The 17,139-nt window shown below is 41.9% G+C and overlaps 6 protein-coding genes across 10 annotated transcripts; 3 read left to right on the forward strand and 3 right to left on the reverse strand.

Annotated features, from left to right (window-relative positions):
- The first annotated feature begins 474 nt into the window (after window positions 1–474).
- LOC6527214 (calcium-binding protein P) lies at window positions 475–1,271 on the forward strand. Its single transcript, XM_002088272.4, has one exon. It carries the CDS (start codon window positions 538–540, stop codon window positions 1,096–1,098), a length of 561 nt encoding a protein of 186 aa, XP_002088308.3. The 5' UTR covers window positions 475–537; the 3' UTR covers window positions 1,099–1,271.
- Window positions 1,211–3,183, reverse strand: LOC6527215 (DET1 homolog). 2 transcript variants are annotated; one of them, XM_015197689.3, is made up of 3 exons: window positions 2,120–3,183; window positions 1,342–2,059; window positions 1,211–1,283 (listed from the first exon to the last, which is right to left on the reverse strand). In XM_015197689.3, the coding sequence occupies exons 1-2, from the start codon at window positions 3,062–3,064 to the stop codon at window positions 1,376–1,378; spliced, it is 1,629 nt and encodes a 542-aa protein (XP_015053175.1). In that variant the 5' UTR covers window positions 3,065–3,183; the 3' UTR covers window positions 1,211–1,283; window positions 1,342–1,375. The 2 variants fall into 2 exon arrangements, with proteins under 2 accessions (XP_015053175.1, XP_002088309.1); XM_002088273.3 differs by lacking the exon at window positions 1,211–1,283 and having other exon boundaries at window positions 1,300–2,059.
- A 635-nt stretch (window positions 3,184–3,818) lies between these two features.
- Window positions 3,819–4,527, reverse strand: LOC6527216 (ATP synthase subunit g, mitochondrial). Its single transcript, XM_015197688.2, has 3 exons — window positions 4,409–4,527; window positions 4,298–4,352; window positions 3,819–4,208 (listed from the first exon to the last, which is right to left on the reverse strand). Exons 2-3 carry the CDS (start codon window positions 4,335–4,337, stop codon window positions 3,949–3,951), a joined length of 300 nt encoding a protein of 99 aa, XP_015053174.1. The 5' UTR covers window positions 4,338–4,352; window positions 4,409–4,527; the 3' UTR covers window positions 3,819–3,948.
- Window positions 4,528–4,720: 193 nt separating this feature from the next.
- Window positions 4,721–10,033, forward strand: LOC6527217 (wiskott-Aldrich syndrome protein family member 2). 4 transcript variants are annotated; one of them, XM_015198144.3, is made up of 7 exons: window positions 4,721–4,921; window positions 6,003–6,811; window positions 6,980–7,081; window positions 7,673–7,753; window positions 8,484–9,163; window positions 9,229–9,475; window positions 9,630–10,033. In XM_015198144.3, exons 2-7 carry the CDS (start codon window positions 6,067–6,069, stop codon window positions 9,806–9,808), a joined length of 2,034 nt encoding a protein of 677 aa, XP_015053630.1. In that variant the 5' UTR covers window positions 4,721–4,921; window positions 6,003–6,066; the 3' UTR covers window positions 9,809–10,033. The 4 variants fall into 4 exon arrangements, with proteins under 4 accessions (XP_015053630.1, XP_015053631.1, XP_002088311.2 ...); XM_015198145.3 differs by lacking the exon at window positions 7,673–7,753; XM_002088275.4 differs by lacking the exon at window positions 6,980–7,081.
- Window positions 10,034–10,415: 382 nt separating this feature from the next.
- LOC6527218 (protein piwi) lies at window positions 10,416–15,035 on the reverse strand. Its single transcript, XM_002088276.4, has 8 exons — window positions 14,889–15,035; window positions 13,172–13,756; window positions 12,798–13,118; window positions 12,571–12,725; window positions 12,135–12,335; window positions 11,892–12,083; window positions 11,652–11,762; window positions 10,416–11,523 (listed from the first exon to the last, which is right to left on the reverse strand). Exons 1-8 carry the CDS (start codon window positions 14,970–14,972, stop codon window positions 10,641–10,643), a joined length of 2,532 nt encoding a protein of 843 aa, XP_002088312.1. The 5' UTR covers window positions 14,973–15,035; the 3' UTR covers window positions 10,416–10,640.
- Window positions 15,036–15,525: 490 nt separating this feature from the next.
- LOC6527219 (putative nuclease HARBI1) lies at window positions 15,526–16,986 on the forward strand. The gene is made up of 3 exons (XM_002088277.4): window positions 15,526–15,886; window positions 16,013–16,709; window positions 16,772–16,986. The coding sequence occupies exons 1-3, from the start codon at window positions 15,566–15,568 to the stop codon at window positions 16,888–16,890; spliced, it is 1,137 nt and encodes a 378-aa protein (XP_002088313.1). The 5' UTR covers window positions 15,526–15,565; the 3' UTR covers window positions 16,891–16,986.
- Window positions 16,987–17,139: the final 153 nt, after the last annotated feature.

Raw genomic sequence — 17,139 nt, forward strand, 5'->3', positions numbered from 1 at the left:
GGAACCCATTTATTACTTTCTAGTATCTAGTTTTGATTACCGCTCTATTTAAAAGTTTAGTTGCCTTAATAATAAAAGCGTCGCAGTCTTCTGTTAAGTTTATTTATAAAAATTGTTTCGCCTAATTTGCGTCAAATTGATAAGAACACAGCCTCTATGCAATATATAACAAAATCAGGAGGAAATGTTGTTGTTCCGACACACAATACCTAATAAATAAGTATGAGTACTTGCATCATTTTGAGACAACAAAATGTTATAATAATAATATATTGGCTTATTACTGAGCGCGTATAGTATGTGTGGTTCAATTTTAATTTCCGAATGAAATTGTTTTTAATTTTAAACTCTTACAGGGAATTAATTTAGTGGACCCCATCGCAACCTTGTCGCATCTGTATGTTTTTGTCGACTTATCAAAATTAACGCACGCGCTGGCTATTTGAATTGTCTGAACGGACAAGGTATTTTCGTGAGCAAGATTTAGTCATACCCGTGAGCTTAGAATAAACGAACGTCGTGTGGTTAAGCGGAACAATGAAGAGCTGTGTGGCGATTGGAGTCCTTATGGTATTGGTACTCCAGTACGGAGTTGTCCGGGTGAACGGTGATAGCAGCGACAGCAGCAGCAGCAGCAGTGGAGAGAAAAATCACAAGTACACCACAACGGAGCACAAGTACAATTATCCCGCATATGGTGGTCCGGGCTATATGCCACCATACCCTATGTACCCATATCCAATGCAATATCCCACGTATCCTGGGTATCCGCCAATGAGTGGCTACCCTCCATATTCCTACAATCCATATATGCCGCCGCCAGCACCACAAGTGCCTCAGCCAGCTCCTCCACCGCCAATGTATCCCCCCGGCCCATACGGTTATCAAGGCGGCTACCCACCACAGACCGCTCCTGGACAGAATCCGGCTAACAGCCCAAACGCGCTTTCCAATCAGCCTCAACCACAGCAGACTGCTCCCGGCGCAGGATCAGGGGGAGCACCAAACTATCCTCCAGGCGGCTCGAGCGTTATTAATCACTCCCTTAAGGTCAACAAGGAATACAACGAGGACGGGCACCACCAATCTTCAACGTAGTCGTAGTCGCGATACAATGTTACAGGAAATTGTAAACATTGGTTTGGGCCTCAGGTTTCAAGTCGACGTTCAATACAATGTAGCCAAGTCCAATTAAATAGTGTTTGTCACATTTATACTGCTTTACACTCTTTAGTAAAATAATAAAAATATCTGTTCTCCTACCATTTCAACTGAAGATATTTCTGAAGGGAGACAAGATTTGTAATATCACATGTATTGCCATATAAAAAACGCACTTACTATACACTTATTATACAAAAATATACAGTGTATGTTAGGCACTCGATTGCTCCACAACCGTGCTGTGGTTGTACAAGTGCACGTGGTAGGCGTAGCTGTTCATGCATTTTTGGATACTGAGCACCAGTGGCTCAAAGGGATGCCAAATAAAGGCGCACAGTTCCCGAGGTGCTAGAGGGCTAATCTGCCGACGGGCTGTGGCGTGCAGTCTGAACTTAATCGACTGCGTGGAACGGTCACGAAATACAATGGGCTCGGCGCAGCAAGGATTGGGTCGCTCCAGAGGCGACACGTACCGATCGTCGTAACTGAATTCGTTGAACCTTAGATAGGGCGACGGCGAGAGGCTCTGGGAGCTGACTGGTACGCTGGGGTTAAAGCGCAAGGCCGCATGTCGAACGAAGGGCACCGATTCATTGGCATCCACAAAGTTTTGCTTTAGAAAGAAATGCAGTGGCAACGAGGGCGCATCTCCGGTTTGCAGGGATCGCACATTGCTCATTTGGTCATAGAACTGCAATATGATCTGCAGCAGGTCGATGGAATAATCCGGATACACGCCAATCACTTCCTCGCCAGTTATAGTATAGAATACATACAAGCGGCGGGGTGATGGAGGCATGGGCATGGTGTCGGTATCTTTGGGCCGCTCTTCATAGCGCAAAAGTATAAGTTCCTTGTTCACCAGTTGCATTCTCTCCATGATCATGTGTTCTATCTAAAAAAAAATGTATGTAAGGATGGGAAGCCTACTCACAATGTTTATGCAGTTACTTACAAACTCAAAGTTTTTGTAAAACTCCTTAAGTTTTTCCGTGGTGTCGGCACTATCAGCATCAATTTGGCGGTACAGGAAGCTGAGGACGCGCTGTTTAATGTGTGTTATGGGCAAAACTGTGGTGGCGTCTAGGCTGTCAAAATTTGTGGTTGCCTTCTCGATAAAGTCCCGCGGCCGGGGACCAATCGTCTCCTGCTCGTGGAACTTACCGTCGTTCACCCAGTAAACGTAGACGCACTGGTGCAGCCGGGACATAATCGTTACTGTGGACCCAAACACGGATATGCCGTGATTGTGGGCAATGACGATGGAGTCGTTTGGCAGAATTAGTCTATCTGTGACTAAGCCTAGCTCCAAGTCCACTAAAAAGAACACATACGAGAAGGCGTCCAGTTTGTCGAACAGATCCGGGTACCGGACGTAGTCATCGACCGGCAGAGCGCCGCGCAGAACAGTCATGGCCGCCAGCAGGACATATCGACCCTCCTCTAGGAACACACTGAACTCCCGGTGCAGATAGTACAGGCCATAGTCGCCCTGGCAGAGACTCAGTGCCTCCTTGGTGGCAAAAAGGCGCTCAAAGATCGTGCTCTTGAGGATGCTGTCCTGGCTACTAAAGCACTCCCCACTGCCCACGTCCGCCTGGCGTATTAGTTCACCCACCGCGGCGCAACTAAGTCCCCTGTAGCTGTAGATGATCAGGCTGCGCTGATCCTGGGAGAAGGCCAGAAGTTTGCTGCCATCGGGCGTAAACTTGCGCAGATAGACCGGCGGAATCGTAATCGAGTCAATAGTCAGGCAGGGCGTGATGCACTTGTAGAAGGGCCGCTCGTAGGCCAACAGCGGCATCCTGCCCAGCTGTCTGCCCACGTTGGTGTATCCGGATTCGCGGTTCTGCAGCAGATGCACGAGGTTCTGCGATCGCAGGCGCTTCTCGTAGGCCATCCTGCCAGATCATGGGGAAGTACTGTCCAATTCTTATGAAGGCAGCCGGCTTCTTGGGGATTGCAATGAAACAGTTGGTTTCCGATCGCAAGATAAATAAAGTTGAGTGTGACCGTGGTAAGACTAGAAGAATATACTCTGACTAAAAGTGGTTGGTTGACCACAAAAAATATATTTAAAAAAAATTGTTTTAAGGTTTTTTAAAACTAAAACGACTTTTTTATTTTTTCCTAAACAAATATGTGTAGAAATAATCCATCAAAGTAAAATTTTTAAAATGTATTTATTTTAAAATACAAATAATTTTTTATGCTTTTGAATTCTGCCTGCATATATGTATTTCTGCCACTGTTAGTCTCTTTGATTACGAAATTGTTTATGAATATGACTTAAAAAATTTCCAAAAATTTTTTGTAAAAGTTTCCTAGTAACCTGTTTAAAAATCTAAGATTTCTAAATATGGAAAATCTTTAAATTAAGCTAAAAAAAACATTAAGTGTACCTTAACCCGTTTACAATATTTTAAACTGACACCAATTTTGAATTAATATTATATTATTCTTCTGGGATCGCGCCCACAAAAGTGACTAAAAATTATTTTTAACGTTGTACACTTTAAAAAATGTTTCAAGGGTTCACCTCAATTTTGAAATTTTGTGGTCATTCGCTTCATAGGATAACAAGTTCACATAAACTCATTTAAAGCTTACACTAATCCCGCGCAAACGATTTAACTTTTTTAATAGACATTGTATTATTTCGGAATTTTAAATTACTATTTCACTTTATTTAGAGTCGAAATGTTCGCAGACATATAAATATACACATCTGTTACGGATTACTTTTCCCATTCCAGTGACTACCAAGCGGAGACTATAGTAAGCTTAGACATTGTAGCCCACAATGTGGCGCTTGCCGATGCACTCGCCGATGTAGAACCAGAAGATGACCTCGGCGGTCACCAGGGTGTTAAGCCAGGCCTCGCGAACGGTGAGGTTCTTGTAGGCGCCGGTCTTGGCTCCCTTGATGATGTTGCCCAGGCCCTGGCGGATGGCCGGAATATCGGCGGGCGTCGGGGGCGTCAGCTCCACCTTGGCGTACTTCAGGAACACGTCCAGTTGGGGCCTAGCCTGTGTGAGGAGCCCTGCAAAAATTGATCATTACATAATTTTGCGATTGGCAAGCGCTGAAGGTGGTGCACCAAATCGATGGCATTCGAATCGAGACACTCACTGTTCACAAGTCCTGATCCCTTGGTAGCCAAACTCGCCATCTTTTCAATTTGGTTCTGCAAGCAGTTGGAATTATACAAGAGGAAATCAACGAAATGTGCGGAAAACTTACCTATTCAATGTGCGACGAAACAGAGATGTTATGTATTGGGACCAGGGCTAGAGCAATAGTTATCGATCGGTGGATAAATCAAAAAAATACCAAATACCGTATTACTTACCCGTTAATTATGGAAATTATTAATAACTTTTTTTAGCTAAGTTTTAAATAAAATAATAATACAAAATTATACATTTCTTTTCAAACTAAGCTATACATTTTAATCATTAAAATAATTATTATAAACTAATTTTTTTCCCCACATCGTGTAGTAACTAGTATTTTAGTCAGATTTCCCGAAACGATGAAGCCCTGCAGTATTCTCAACCCGCAAAGCTTCGGTCACACAGCAAAGGTGTGGAAATCTTAGTTTCCACAAAACGAGCAAATATTTGCATTTTTCAAGCCCCGAATTGGCTAATTAGAGTTCTCATCGGATCGAATTTGCCACCGAACCCCCGAAACGGAAGTGGCTGCTTAATGTTTGTTGTGGTGCCAGCCGCCGAGCTAAAAGTGTGACGGGCGGTGAGTGTGCGAGGTGCTGTAAAGTGAGGTGGACTGTGTAAAACTAAGTTGCGCTGTTTAAACACAAAATCGCAGCAGGCACTGCGAATAGAAAGTGTGAGAGATACATTTGTGTGCATTGTTGCGATTTAGTGCGATTGTTTCAGTGCGAAAATCTCAAAGAGTCAGACATCCCACACATATGTACATTTACTTGGGTGCTGCTGCTGCTGCTCGTGCGTGTGTGTGAGTGCGTGACGGTCTAATTTGCGTTGGTGGGGAGGCCTCTGATGCTATACGTATATGCACGTATGGAATAGGTGCCCACGTAAAGGCCCCAGGTCGTAGCACCCAGATACTGCCACCGAAAAGGGGCGCATTATCGACTAATCTCGCCGTGACTGCAAAGTGCATCTTGCGGGGGTGACTTGGGCGTTACGCCCTTATCACCTCGCTGTGGGTATCGTTGCAGTGGGGTGTGGTCCAGACTGCGAGTTCAGCAGTCGCGCATATCACAAAACAATTTAAATTGCATTTCGGCGATAGTGAAAAACACGTCTCACATGGATAAGCGTCTCGAGAAATCTTCTGCAATAACTATTCTGTATTTTTCTCAGACGGCTTAGTGTAGTGATGACAAATCTTCTTTCAAACTAATGTTGATAGTACATCCATTGAATGTTTTTTTAAAAATGTATAAACAAAGCAAAGTATGTTATGTATAGTTTTCTAAAATAAAATAAAACTCAGATAAGAATATCAAAACACCTAATTATATTTAATAAATTAAGCTAGAAATCAACCAATTCATAACACGTCAATGTGTAATGATGGTATGAAGTATTTTCAATTGACAACGGACTTAAAAGGAAATTATTTAAATTTATTTTTAAGAGTTGTTTATGGTTGACCTCAATTTCTCATGAGGTTAGGTAGTGAATCAACGGTTAACGCAGTGAATACACTTAGGTAATACAGATTTTAATATTTAAGAGAGATTCATTTCGGTTTTATTAATGTTCATATTATTATATATGTATATAGATGTTATATATTATTCTGTATAGAAACCTTATTGATCATTTATTAATTTCGTTTTCAGTCGATGAGGACGCGCTAATTTACGGGTGTGCCAAGTTGGAGATAATTGTCAATTGCGCCCGACCATGCCGCTGCCCAAACGATCGATAGAACCCGTGCATGTGGCCCGATCCGTGTACCAGCAGGATGAACTGCAGTCCGTGGAGCTGGAGACGGTCACCAACACCACGCTGACAAACATCATACGCCAGCTGTCCTCGCTGTCCAAGCACGCAGAGGATGTGTTCGGTGAACTGGCCCGCGACGTGGGAAACATCGGAGATCGGGCAAATTCGCTGCAGGCGCGCATCGACCGCCTAGCCATCAAAGTAACCCAGCTGGACAGCACAGTTGAGGAGGTGCCCTTGACGGACATTACCCGAAAGAAGGCCTTCAAGTCGGCCAAGGTGTTCGACCAGCAGATCTTCTCGCGCGCCACCATGCCGGCGCCCATGATGGACACATATGCTCAGTGCGATAAGCCACCGCCGCTGGACAAGCTTAACGTTTATCGAGACGATGGCAAGGATGGTCTTAAGTTCTACACGGATCCCAACTACTTCTTTGAGTTGTGGCGACAGGAGATGCTGAAGGACACCGAACGTGTGATGCACGACAAGGGCAAGAAGCTAAACAGACCGCGGCAGGAAGGTGGAGCCGGCGGAGCGGCTGGACGTGGCAATAAGAAACAGAAGACCAAAATCAGGGTGCCGCACAACACGCGCGAACAGCAGCGACAACGTGCACTGGTGCACGGCGAAACATTGATGCCCAACAACGTCATCTACCGCACTCCGAATTCCATGGTCAACGAAGAAGCCGGTTACGGAAGTAAGTACTTGGCGAAAGGGATTGGTCTCCGAGAGAGCCAAGTATTCAGTGCGAACCAAATTCATAGGCTGTTATTGGAACGTTCGTTTCGCGCACTGACTATTTGCACTTGTCTTGCTATTGAATGGTATATTTTAATTATCAATTATGTCCTGTCTGCCCGTGTAGTTCAGCTAGTCAAAATACAGACTGTGGGCGAGGCTGACATCGATTTGCGGCATAGCACTCTCGATGCGCACCACGAAGTTGTCGGTAATATCCAAGACGTAGGTACGATGATGGGGCCACGTAGCTTTTATTTCCGCCCGGCGGACATCCCACGAAACAGATGTACCCGCCATTCATTCACCTACTTCACTCAAAAGCTCGCTAGTTTTCGATGCGCCTCAAAACCCAGTTCGAAGATCACTAATTTGTATTATTTTAAAGTTGCTGTTAATTAAAATTAACCCACACATTCACGACCCAGAGAAAGGTGACCGAAACAAAGTTTCCAGCGCCTTAAAAATAATGAAACCTACAGTACTTATCAATAGTTCCATTGAAAAACTTGAATCTAAAAACTGCCAGTATAGTTCAGTCTTCTGAAAGTTAGCAAGACTTTCGATCATGATTTGTCTTTAATTTTAATTCTGTGACATTCTTCTAATGAAGTTCGCCTTGTTGATGGTAAATACGGTCGGAGAACCTTACAATTTCATCCTTTAAATGGTCGATTATCTTCCGCAGCTTTTGTTTGTTTATTTGCATGTCGTTTATATGAAGTCTTTCATTGTTTTTGGTTACGATATTAATGAACGTGAACATAATTAGCATTGTAATTACGAATGGATCAATCGCGCATAACCATCTCATTTACAGATACAGTAAAGCCTTATAATATGCTTTCGCATTTGGAGAATAACAGTAATGTCACCAAGCAAACCGCCGTTGCGATTGCAGGTTAGACATCCACACACCTTTTAGCAAGCTCAGTAAAGACTATATATGTTCTTTCACACGCTTCTATCCCATTACCTTAATAGCAATCCTTTTTGAGTTCCTTTAGCATTTGTGTGTACAGAGAACACTCTCTTTTTCAAACTATCAATCGGAATGACGATGATTTATGAGTTTCATGGTCATGCAAAGTGCAGATTTTTTATCTCAAAACACTGTTAACTATTCACCTTCTACCTTGCAATATTTATGTAATGTGTGTGCACATTATGGTTATAATGCAGTTTGCATTTTGCATAATACTTAAATTCATTTCATACTCGCGATTCACGATTGATCCGCAGTTTTTGTTTAGGATCCTCCTATCTTTCTGTTGTAGTTCAGTCAATTTCCATATCTACGTCTACATGTCACTCTGCAGCTATACTAATTCCTTTCAGTCGCCACATCTTATTCTACGATAGTATCTCTAAATTGTTTTCTGTGCAACGGGCTTACAATGACTTTTAATCGGATGTTTGTATATTCATCAAAATTTCTATTCGTGTCCAGCGGCCTGTCTCATCTGCACAGAAATTTTAAATTGCTTGTAATTACATAAGTGTGTTATTGTTCATCGCGTGTAATTACAATCTAATTGGCGTGTTTTTAAATGAGATGTGTGTCCTGTATAAACGTTGATTTTATTTCGGTGTTAGTCAATGGCTCTAATGTCCCACATTCGTTTTTCTAGATATGGGAGTGTACGATACACGTCCGCCTCGTCCTAACTCGATCGAATTGAACCGAAGCTATCAGTCGGAGCAGATTGATGGTAGCACCTACGAGCAGCTCCCTCCCCAGATGGGCAATCAGTATGCTGCCACCTTCGGCAACGGCATGGGTGGCCCCCAGCAGATGCACATGCAGCATCAGCAGATGTATGACGCCGGCATGTATCAGTCGCATGCGCTGTACGGCCAAACTGGACAGGGTATGATGTCGCCAGAGCCCATCTATGGACCGGGAACACCGTCGCGTAACAAGCCGCGTCCCTCGCAGCCGCCACCGGCTCCGCCGTCGAATGGCAGCGGTGGTGGTACGCCCACAGCCTCCAACGCCAACACTCCGACAAGAGGCAGAAGTATGTCGACCAGTCGGGATGCGTTGCCACCGCCTCCACCAGTTCCAGACGTCATTTCACCAATGTCCGGCATGAACGGAGTCAACAGCGGGCACATGGCGGCCAAACTGCTTGGCCGGGCAAACAGTTCGTCGGGAGCTGGATCTCCGCAGATGACTCCCAACAGCGTCCAGAATGCCAATGATATAGTCATAAATCAGCTGGGCAACACTTTCCACAGCATGGGGATGGCGGGCAATCAACTGAACTCCCTTAGCGACTTGCCGCCACCACCGCCGGTTCCAGATCAGGTTTGTTGTTCAGTAATGGTGTTAATCAATCACATTTTGATTTCATTTGTGACAACTTCTTGCAGCACTCGCCTAAGATGTCGCCACCTAATGCCGCGCCACCACCGCCGCCGCCACCGCCTCCAGTAGAGGAAGGCATGGGTAGTGGAAATCAACACACACTGCGCCCGCATCAAATTCTTCCCAAATCACTGGCCAATGGCGATATGCAGCCCGGCCAACAAAATGGTGTGCCCCACATTGTTGCACCCAAAAAGATGCTGCCTCCATTCCATGACCCACGCAACGATTTGATGAAGGCCATTCGAGATGGTGAGTAATTGCAAATGCAGATCAATTTAAAGTTTGAATGGATTAAGAGAGTACAACAAAACTTAAATCCAATCGGTTTAGACTAAGATATTCTCTTATTAATTCGTTTAAATATTGTAATTTACCCATTCGATTATTTAATTATTCTTTGCAGGTATTACTCTACGCAAAGTTGAAAAGTCGGAGCAGAAAGAAATAGAACGAAATGCGGCGCCATTGGATGTGGCTTCAATCTTGGCCAGACGTGTGGCTATTGAACTATCCGAGTCCGAGGATTCGGATAGCGAAGACGACAGCGAGGGCTGGATGGAACCGAACGAAACATCGGCTTGATCCCTGATTAACTCGTTAAAGCCTGACATAATTCTAAAAAACAAGAAGAAAAAGTAATTCCAAAGAGAATTAATCCATACGATGGTCTTAACCAAGCGTGGTATAAAATTGGATTACACAAAAGCACCAAAGCTTTTCTACCACCCTTTATACAATATAAACCTAAACCTAATCCTAAATAATATGTCTAAAATCAAAAATTTAATAGAATTGTATATACACCAACGAGTAATTATGGTTAAATTAATCGCTTTAGTGAACGCAATTTGCATTTCAAGCCTAGACGACAATCCATAGAACGCGATTTAAAGACTTGCTTGTTTTTTTCGCTTCTTTGGAGTGAAGGTCTAAATAGATATGGGCTTCTGTATCATAGTAGTCGGTGTTTGGATATTAAATTATAAATAATCGATATTATCACTGAACTCAATATAAAACATTAATCCAAAATAAAAGTTTAGAATTTTGTAAATACAAATACATTAAAATATCGAACTCCGTAGCATTTCAATATACTCAACAAGCTATGAATTTGTATTATCCTTGTGAAAGTTAAATACCTGTATAATTAATAAATATGTTTCACGAATATAAGCAGCCATGGATGTGTGGTTAAGTAAGCAAACATGGATGTATGTAATTTTCTTTACATAAACTAAAATATATAATACAAATAAAGTAATTATATTCCAAATTAATGAACATGTCTTGATTGATAACTTGTAATGGTGAACAAAAGTAGGAAAGTGTTTATAAAACTAAAAATGGCTGGGCAAGTTTCAATTACTGCCGCTTAGGGAGGGTCCAGGACTCCATCGTAAAGTATACCCAATTATAGATAATAAAACTTCTTTTCGAGCGCGCTCTGCGGAATGGAGTGCAAGTTCGTACCGACAAGGGTAGCAAGTTTTTTAGCGTACTGGCAAACGGCGGGCACCCGTGTGGTGCCTGACCAATTATAGTACAAGTGACACATCTTGTACGTAAGCTTTTGCATTTTATCCGGGGAGATACCCATGCTGCTGTAGAGAACGTTGTAGCTAGTCGGCGACACTGTTCCCTGGCGAACTTGTTGGGAGACCAGATAAAAGTCATATCGTTCGGGCAAAGTTATAACGTCATCAACTATAGTGCCAGGCGGAGGGTTCTGTCCGTTGAGGAAGAAGCGCGAGTTCATGGATCTAGTAACCACAATATAGGCTAATTGCGGTGGGCTTAGATCTACGCGGGCGTATTCAGCTTTAAGTTTCTCTATGATGTCCTTCACTTCAAATTCAAAAAGCTGCTTTAGTGAACCAGAGCTTACGCCGTCTCGATAGAATACAATTCGTGATGGCAGCTTCTTATGCTCTCGTTGATATTGACGCAGGGCCTTTGCTATCATGGGCCAAAGGGTGTTAGCGAGCACATCAAAAGCACTACACTCCGTAACCGTGCTGAAGTACGTGGAGTTTTGCTGTAGATCCATGGAGGCGATCAATGCTCCGTATGCCCTCTTACGATCACGTGTACTCTTCGCAATGTCAAAGCCGATCGTCATTAGTCCTGACAAGGGCAGTTCGATCATCCAGGGTGTATATCCCAGCTTGCAATTCAGTTGAATTCCTATTTTGGTGGCAATGCTCATAAGGCTACGATTCTTAGTCGTTTTAATGGTCACAACTTGAGTGGGCACAGCCCTGTCAACGTAGCCTCTCTTTTTGATTGACGAGTATCTAAAATAAAAAGGTTAATTTTTATTGTTTTTATTTCTATATACAACTGTTCAACGATTTCTTTCGGAAATACATTCATTGGATTTAGCTATTAACAAATTTTAGGTACTTTAAAGGAGAATAAATACCTTTCGGCGTTGTCATTGGGTACAAGGCATAATATAAGTTTGGGATCCGAGCGGGCACAATCATCCATAGCTCTCACATAAGTTGCTGTGCGATCGTCATAAATTATGAATCTGTGTGTAAAACGATAGTTAAAGTGGATATACCAAAGAAACAAATAACGAATATGTGAGCACGTGAAACCTCGCATTACGAATTGAGTTAATACGTAAGGTGAGGTATGCGTGTTTTGAATAGCTCACTCCTGGGGGCTTCTAATTCGTAGACCCATTCCACTAGCGGCTCTATACAAACAGTCAAGTAAAGTTCTTAGCTCATGTGAATTTCTTTGCGGCGCGATAACAGCCCACCGATCGAGGCCATCGCTCGGAGTGGTGAGCATCCGCTGGTCTCTGAAATGCCTTTGCCAATCAGCGTTTTCTCCAGCAGGAACCCTGAAAACAATATTTAGTAGAAACTTGTAGTGCTTATTTCCATCAACTCACTTTCCATGCTGAAACACGATGTTTTGCTGTCCAATTATGCGACCTTGTACTTCTGTAGCGTTCTTGTCGAGATCCATGTTCCAGTCTCTCAAAACTTTCACACTTTCTGGAGTGTTTTGCAAGCGGTGGTTGAAAGTGCGCAATCGATCAATGCGTTGTTTGGGATTCATTCGCGTGTAACTACTCATGGCACGCATAAGCCTGTTGATGAAATACAAGTGCAGAGGTAGTCAAAACACATCAAATAATTTATTAAATGTTATAGTGTATATCACCATTATTTGAAATATTTTTTAATATGATGTAAATTTTTATTTCATCCATATGTTTTGGAAAACCATTCCGGAAGATTGAATTGAATGATAATTTAAGGATTAGTATGCGACACAGGTAATTATACCAATATGGTATAATATCAAGTTGTTAAAAATCTTACTGAAAGTTTGAGCGCATGTCGTCATTGAGTCCAGTCACTCGGCAAAGCTCAGGAATTAGTACCACCAATTCGCTGGCATTAGTTTTTAGAGCCTTGTCTCTGTTTTTAGATATCAACAACGGCTGATTATGGTCACGAATGCGTATGTTATATTTCTAAGGAGAATAAATGTTTGTAGAAACCATGTATGTGAGCCGATGTATATCCGTGGTAAATGAAAGACTTACAGTGAGATAGTATTCCACAAAACTAATATCCCTACCCTTGCAACTGAATGTTGATTTCGGAGTTTGTCCAAAGTCGACATCGTTGATACGATAAGTTTTGTTATTGTAATCTGTAAGGACAATCAAATCCAAAACATTTACTCGAACTTCGTCCTGATGACGAGCCGGATTTTGCGAACAACGTCGCATTATGTCGTAGACCGTTTCGGTGCGCATAACTTTGTGAGTTATTTCAGTGCCCAACAGAATGTCTTTTTCATGCTGGCGAATCGATGTCTCATAGCCTGGCCAAAGCTCCATTTTGAACTCCCTTATTTCGATCTAAAATAAAAGCATATTAAAAATGCATTTAAAAGGGTTCCAAACGAAATTACCTTAGCTCGGGGATCAAATAGATTACGACCAACTAATTCCAGCTTTAAGCCCTTCATGGAGCGCCGCAAAATGAGATTCAAAACTTGCAAAAAGCGGGGCTCAGCACACGATATGAATCCCACGAACTTTATGGATATTTTGTATTCAATGTCCATCTTCGACTTTCCGCTTAGCACCGTGATTGCCTGCTCAAACTTTCGGGTGGTGAACAGTTGCAGCCCGTCGAAAAGATAGCCGGATCCCAGAAGGTTAGCATGATTGGACAAAACTCCCATACGGACACGAGGATTCTCAATGCTCGGCTCAAACTCCACATGATAATGAACGATCCGCCATTCCGGCTTAGTTTTTAGTCGGAAAAAGTTTGTCTGCAGCATAACCGGGACGCCATCAGTTCCCTTTTTGGATACCAACTCAGCCGGACGGGTATTCAGGTAATCATATTGATCGCCCCGCGGCTTTCGCTCTTGTTGGCCACTTCCACGCCTGGAGGCTTCCTCGAGGGATCCCCTCTCTCTTGAAGATTCTAATCGAGGGTCTGCTCTCAAACCATCCGATGAAGAGCCTCTGAATACTTTCACCCTCTGCATAAAAACAAAATTAGGTAAAATATATTTTTAAACGATGGATGATATTTACTCGTAAGACAAATTTCATACATATATGTATTATAAATTACATAAGTATGTACAGATACTAAAAATCATCTTGATAAGAAATGACAGACATACAATTTTATATCTGATTATAAAAAGTCAAAATTTTCATTGAATTAATCTCAAAAAAGAATGATCGGTTCATCAACACCAAAAATACTGAAAACAATCGCAATGATGTACAATTAACAAGAATTGAATATTAATAAGCTCGATTTTGGGAACCAAAAAAGATAGAAAGCATGCATAAGATTAAGCATGAAATCCAAATGTTGTCACCCGCACAACCCGCACTAAACTGCCACGACACACTTTTCGAAAATATGTTGATATGTTGATTAGTATTGTAAATTTCTCTCGATCTGCCAAAAATCGTTGTGCCACGCCCACTCTAACACCCACAAACCGCCAAAAACGGTTAATGTTAAAATTTCTTTGCATTTCCACTAGCTAAGTAACGGGTATCTGATAGTCGGGGAACTCAACTATAGCGTTCTCTCTTGTTGTGTTTTAAGAAGAAGTTTTAAGAATGGTGATAAATATCGGAGGTGATGAAAAACAAATTATATAAAAAAAAGAATCAAGAGCCCTGAAGCGTAGAGTAACAGGGTATACTACATTCGATGATGAGCATGTAGAAAGTGACAGGAATTGTTTGAGGGAATAAAATGGATGCCTCTGCATGAAATGTCGAGTCATCGAAATTCAAGAAGATTTTATGCTTGCTGAGGAGTTTGTCCGAATAACACAAGACTTGTTTTTTTTCAGAAATTTTTACAATGTATTGACCAGGACAGATTGTGTAGCGATTTTAAGCTCAAATTCATTTTGGATTTTTGATTATTTATTTTATATACGAGGATTTTTAGTACTTCCCTTTGGTGTCAAATTTCGAAGAATGAAATGCGCAGAGTTTTGTTTATACACAAAGACATTTACCATCTATGCAAGAGCATGGATGTGCTTGTATGTGCGACATAACGGAATTCCAAGGAATGTGCTTTACCGTTTTAAGAAAGCAATTTTTTTGTATTTTGTAAATCTGTTTGTGTCTACATACCGGCCCATCATCACTTCCTCGGGAATTGGAGGGTTCTTCTTCGTTAAGTGGACGCCTGCGTCCTCGACCCTGATCATCAGCCATGGTTATTTTTTGGCACTCGATCTATGACTTCTAACTTCCAAATAGGAACTGAAAGAGGACTTCAAAAACGACGCTTTGGACTCAGGGTGACCAGATGACCATTTTTCCTAGTAGGGTAAACTTTTGGAATGTATCGATATCAGTCTGCCAACAGAAAACCATCGGTTTTGAAAATAGTCGAAATGCGTTTTTTCTACCATATATTTATTCTCCCATATAATTATTTTAGGATTTTTGAACTGTGTAAATAAAGTGAAATAGAACAAAGTAATGCACACTAATTTTTAATTTAAGCAGACACATAAGGTTTTTAGCAAAATCTAACAGACTTCCATTTAAAACAGCTGATGTAACAATTTGAACATTCATAAAAGATAATTTAAAAATTGCATTAAACAGTTTGTTAAATTTGTGCGCATAAACCTAATAAATTGAAATAGATAATAATTGAAGAGTACAATTTTTACATCTACATCCCTCGTTGCTAAAGCCCTAAATACCGTATCTACGGTATATTTAATAATGACATACGAATGAGGTATTTTGTTACATGTACAAAACGGCCACCCTGTTAAACAAGTAAACAAGTGAAAATGGAAGATATACAAATATTTGAAAGGTCTCTTAGAGACTTGGATTACTTTAAAGACTTTCAATGTTTTCTCAATTTCAAAAAGAATGCTCGAGTACGGGCCAGGTATATAAAGAAGAGGCACCAACGATTTAATCCCTTGACTGACCTAAACGAGCACAAATTTCGACTAAAGTACCGATACACCAAGGAAAACCTTCGCAGAATTATTGAAATTGTACGGGATGACTTGGAAATTGAATATTTTGAGCCATTGAAAAGGGAGCAAGTTCCAATAGATCTGCAAATTCTATCGGCCATTCGCCTATGGGGTGGCACAGAGGTAAAGTCAACATTTCTGTATGTCAGACTTGCGAATTTGTATGTACATCAAAACCGCGTAAACAGATTTTCAAAATTGCCCTCTAAAAATGTTAATTAATTGATACTGTATTTTATCTTATTTAAGCACCCCAAATTAACTGCAATGGCTCATGGCGTAAGCTTACGCACTTTGGCAAAAATAACGAGGCGCGTGGCTTCGGTTCTATCATCGAAAGCTTCTAGGTATATCCGAATGCCGGCCACTCTATCGGAAAAAGAGCGATCAGGATCGGCGTTTCAAGCAATTGCCAATATGCCGCAAGTCATTGGGGCATTACTGCAGACAACTGTGAGGTTTCAACCAGAAAACTATGCAACTGATCTGGATGCAGAGGAGCTATTGCCCGCTTTTACCAACAGGGAGGAGGAGCTTCACATCCAGATTGTGTGCGATGCGGCCCATAAGATAAGAGACCTCGACATCCGACTGATCGAAGAGCACTCAATGCTCACCGACACCGAAATGTTCGGTCTGTCCAAAATAAAGGATCGCTTCGAACAGAACGAGTTCCGGGGTCGCATACTGTTGGGCAACGAAATGGTGCGTTGCTCCTCGTCTCTGTTCACACCAGTTCGATTCCCAAGGAACCAATCCGAGGAGCTGTATAACCACGCCCATGCGGTCACTTACGCATCGGCTAGAAAGTGTCTCAATCTGTTAATGAGTCGCTTCGGTATCCTTGGCACTGAAATACAGGGATCCCATGGATCTGCAAAGCAGACGATTACGGCGTTGGCCATACTCCACAACATGGCAATGGAGTGGGCTGATCCCAGCATTGGTAAGCTAAACGAACGAGTCCTAAGGCGCTTATTCTTAATAATTTACATTTCTCCTTTTCAGATACGGAACAGAACATTTCACCATTCAATTCCACTTTCTTCAATTCCGTAGGAAGGTCACCGAAATCCGGAGAGGACAACAATAGAAGGCAATTCATTAAAACCCATTTTGCAGCCTAATAAATAGTGTTCTTACAATCAAGTCCCTACATTACCAATACAATTTGTACTTTCAGTATTACAAAAATTAAAAACAACCCTATAAGGTCTAAGTCACTTAAGTGTTTTTATCCAAATCAAAACAGCTTTGTTTTTATATTTTCCCGCATATTTACCGATTAAAAAACGGGTGAACTGAGCATTTAGAACTGATTTTCCGGGAACTCCCCTATCGGCCGAACAGCTGCTGCGTGCGCAATCGATACCTAT

This window comes from Drosophila yakuba, chromosome 2L (genome assembly GCF_016746365.2).
Source record: "Drosophila yakuba strain Tai18E2 chromosome 2L, Prin_Dyak_Tai18E2_2.1, whole genome shotgun sequence".
NCBI classification, from domain to species: domain Eukaryota; kingdom Metazoa; phylum Arthropoda; class Insecta; order Diptera; family Drosophilidae; genus Drosophila; species Drosophila yakuba.

Coding starts and splice junctions, on each gene's coding strand:
- LOC6527219 (XM_002088277.4), top strand. CDS start 15,566: ATGGAAGATATACAAATATTTGAAAGGTCTCTTAGAGACTTGGATTAC. Junction 15,887..16,012: donor GCCTATGGGGTGGCACAGAG/GTAAAGTCAACA, acceptor ATCTTATTTAAG/CACCCCAAATTAACTGCAAT. Junction 16,710..16,771: donor GTGGGCTGATCCCAGCATTG/GTAAGCTAAACG, acceptor TCTCCTTTTCAG/ATACGGAACAGAACATTTCA.
- LOC6527218 (XM_002088276.4), bottom strand. CDS start 14,972: ATGGCTGATGATCAGGGTCGAGGACGCAGGCGTCCACTTAACGAAGAA. Junction 13,119..13,171: donor TATTTGATCCCCGAGCTAAG/GTAATTTCGTTT, acceptor CTTTTATTTTAG/ATCGAAATAAGGGAGTTCAA. Junction 12,084..12,134: donor ATCGTGTTTCAGCATGGAAA/GTGAGTTGATGG, acceptor TATTGTTTTCAG/GGTTCCTGCTGGAGAAAACG.
- LOC6527216 (XM_015197688.2), bottom strand. CDS start 4,337: ATGGCGAGTTTGGCTACCAAGGGATCAGGACTTGTGAACA. Junction 4,209..4,297: donor GGGATCAGGACTTGTGAACA/GTGAGTGTCTCG, acceptor CAATTTTTGCAG/GGCTCCTCACACAGGCTAGG.
- LOC6527214 (XM_002088272.4), top strand. CDS start 538: ATGAAGAGCTGTGTGGCGATTGGAGTCCTTATGGTATTGGTACTCCAG.
- LOC6527217 (XM_015198144.3), top strand. CDS start 6,067: ATGCCGCTGCCCAAACGATCGATAGAACCCGTGCATGTGGCCCGATCC. Junction 6,812..6,979: donor CGAAGAAGCCGGTTACGGAA/GTAAGTACTTGG, acceptor CTGCCCGTGTAG/TTCAGCTAGTCAAAATACAG. Junction 7,754..8,483: donor AACCGCCGTTGCGATTGCAG/GTTAGACATCCA, acceptor TCGTTTTTCTAG/ATATGGGAGTGTACGATACA.
- LOC6527215 (XM_015197689.3), bottom strand. CDS start 3,064: ATGGCCTACGAGAAGCGCCTGCGATCGCAGAACCTCGTGCATCTGCTG. Junction 2,060..2,119: donor TTTACAAAAACTTTGAGTTT/GTAAGTAACTGC, acceptor ATTTTTTTTTAG/ATAGAACACATGATCATGGA.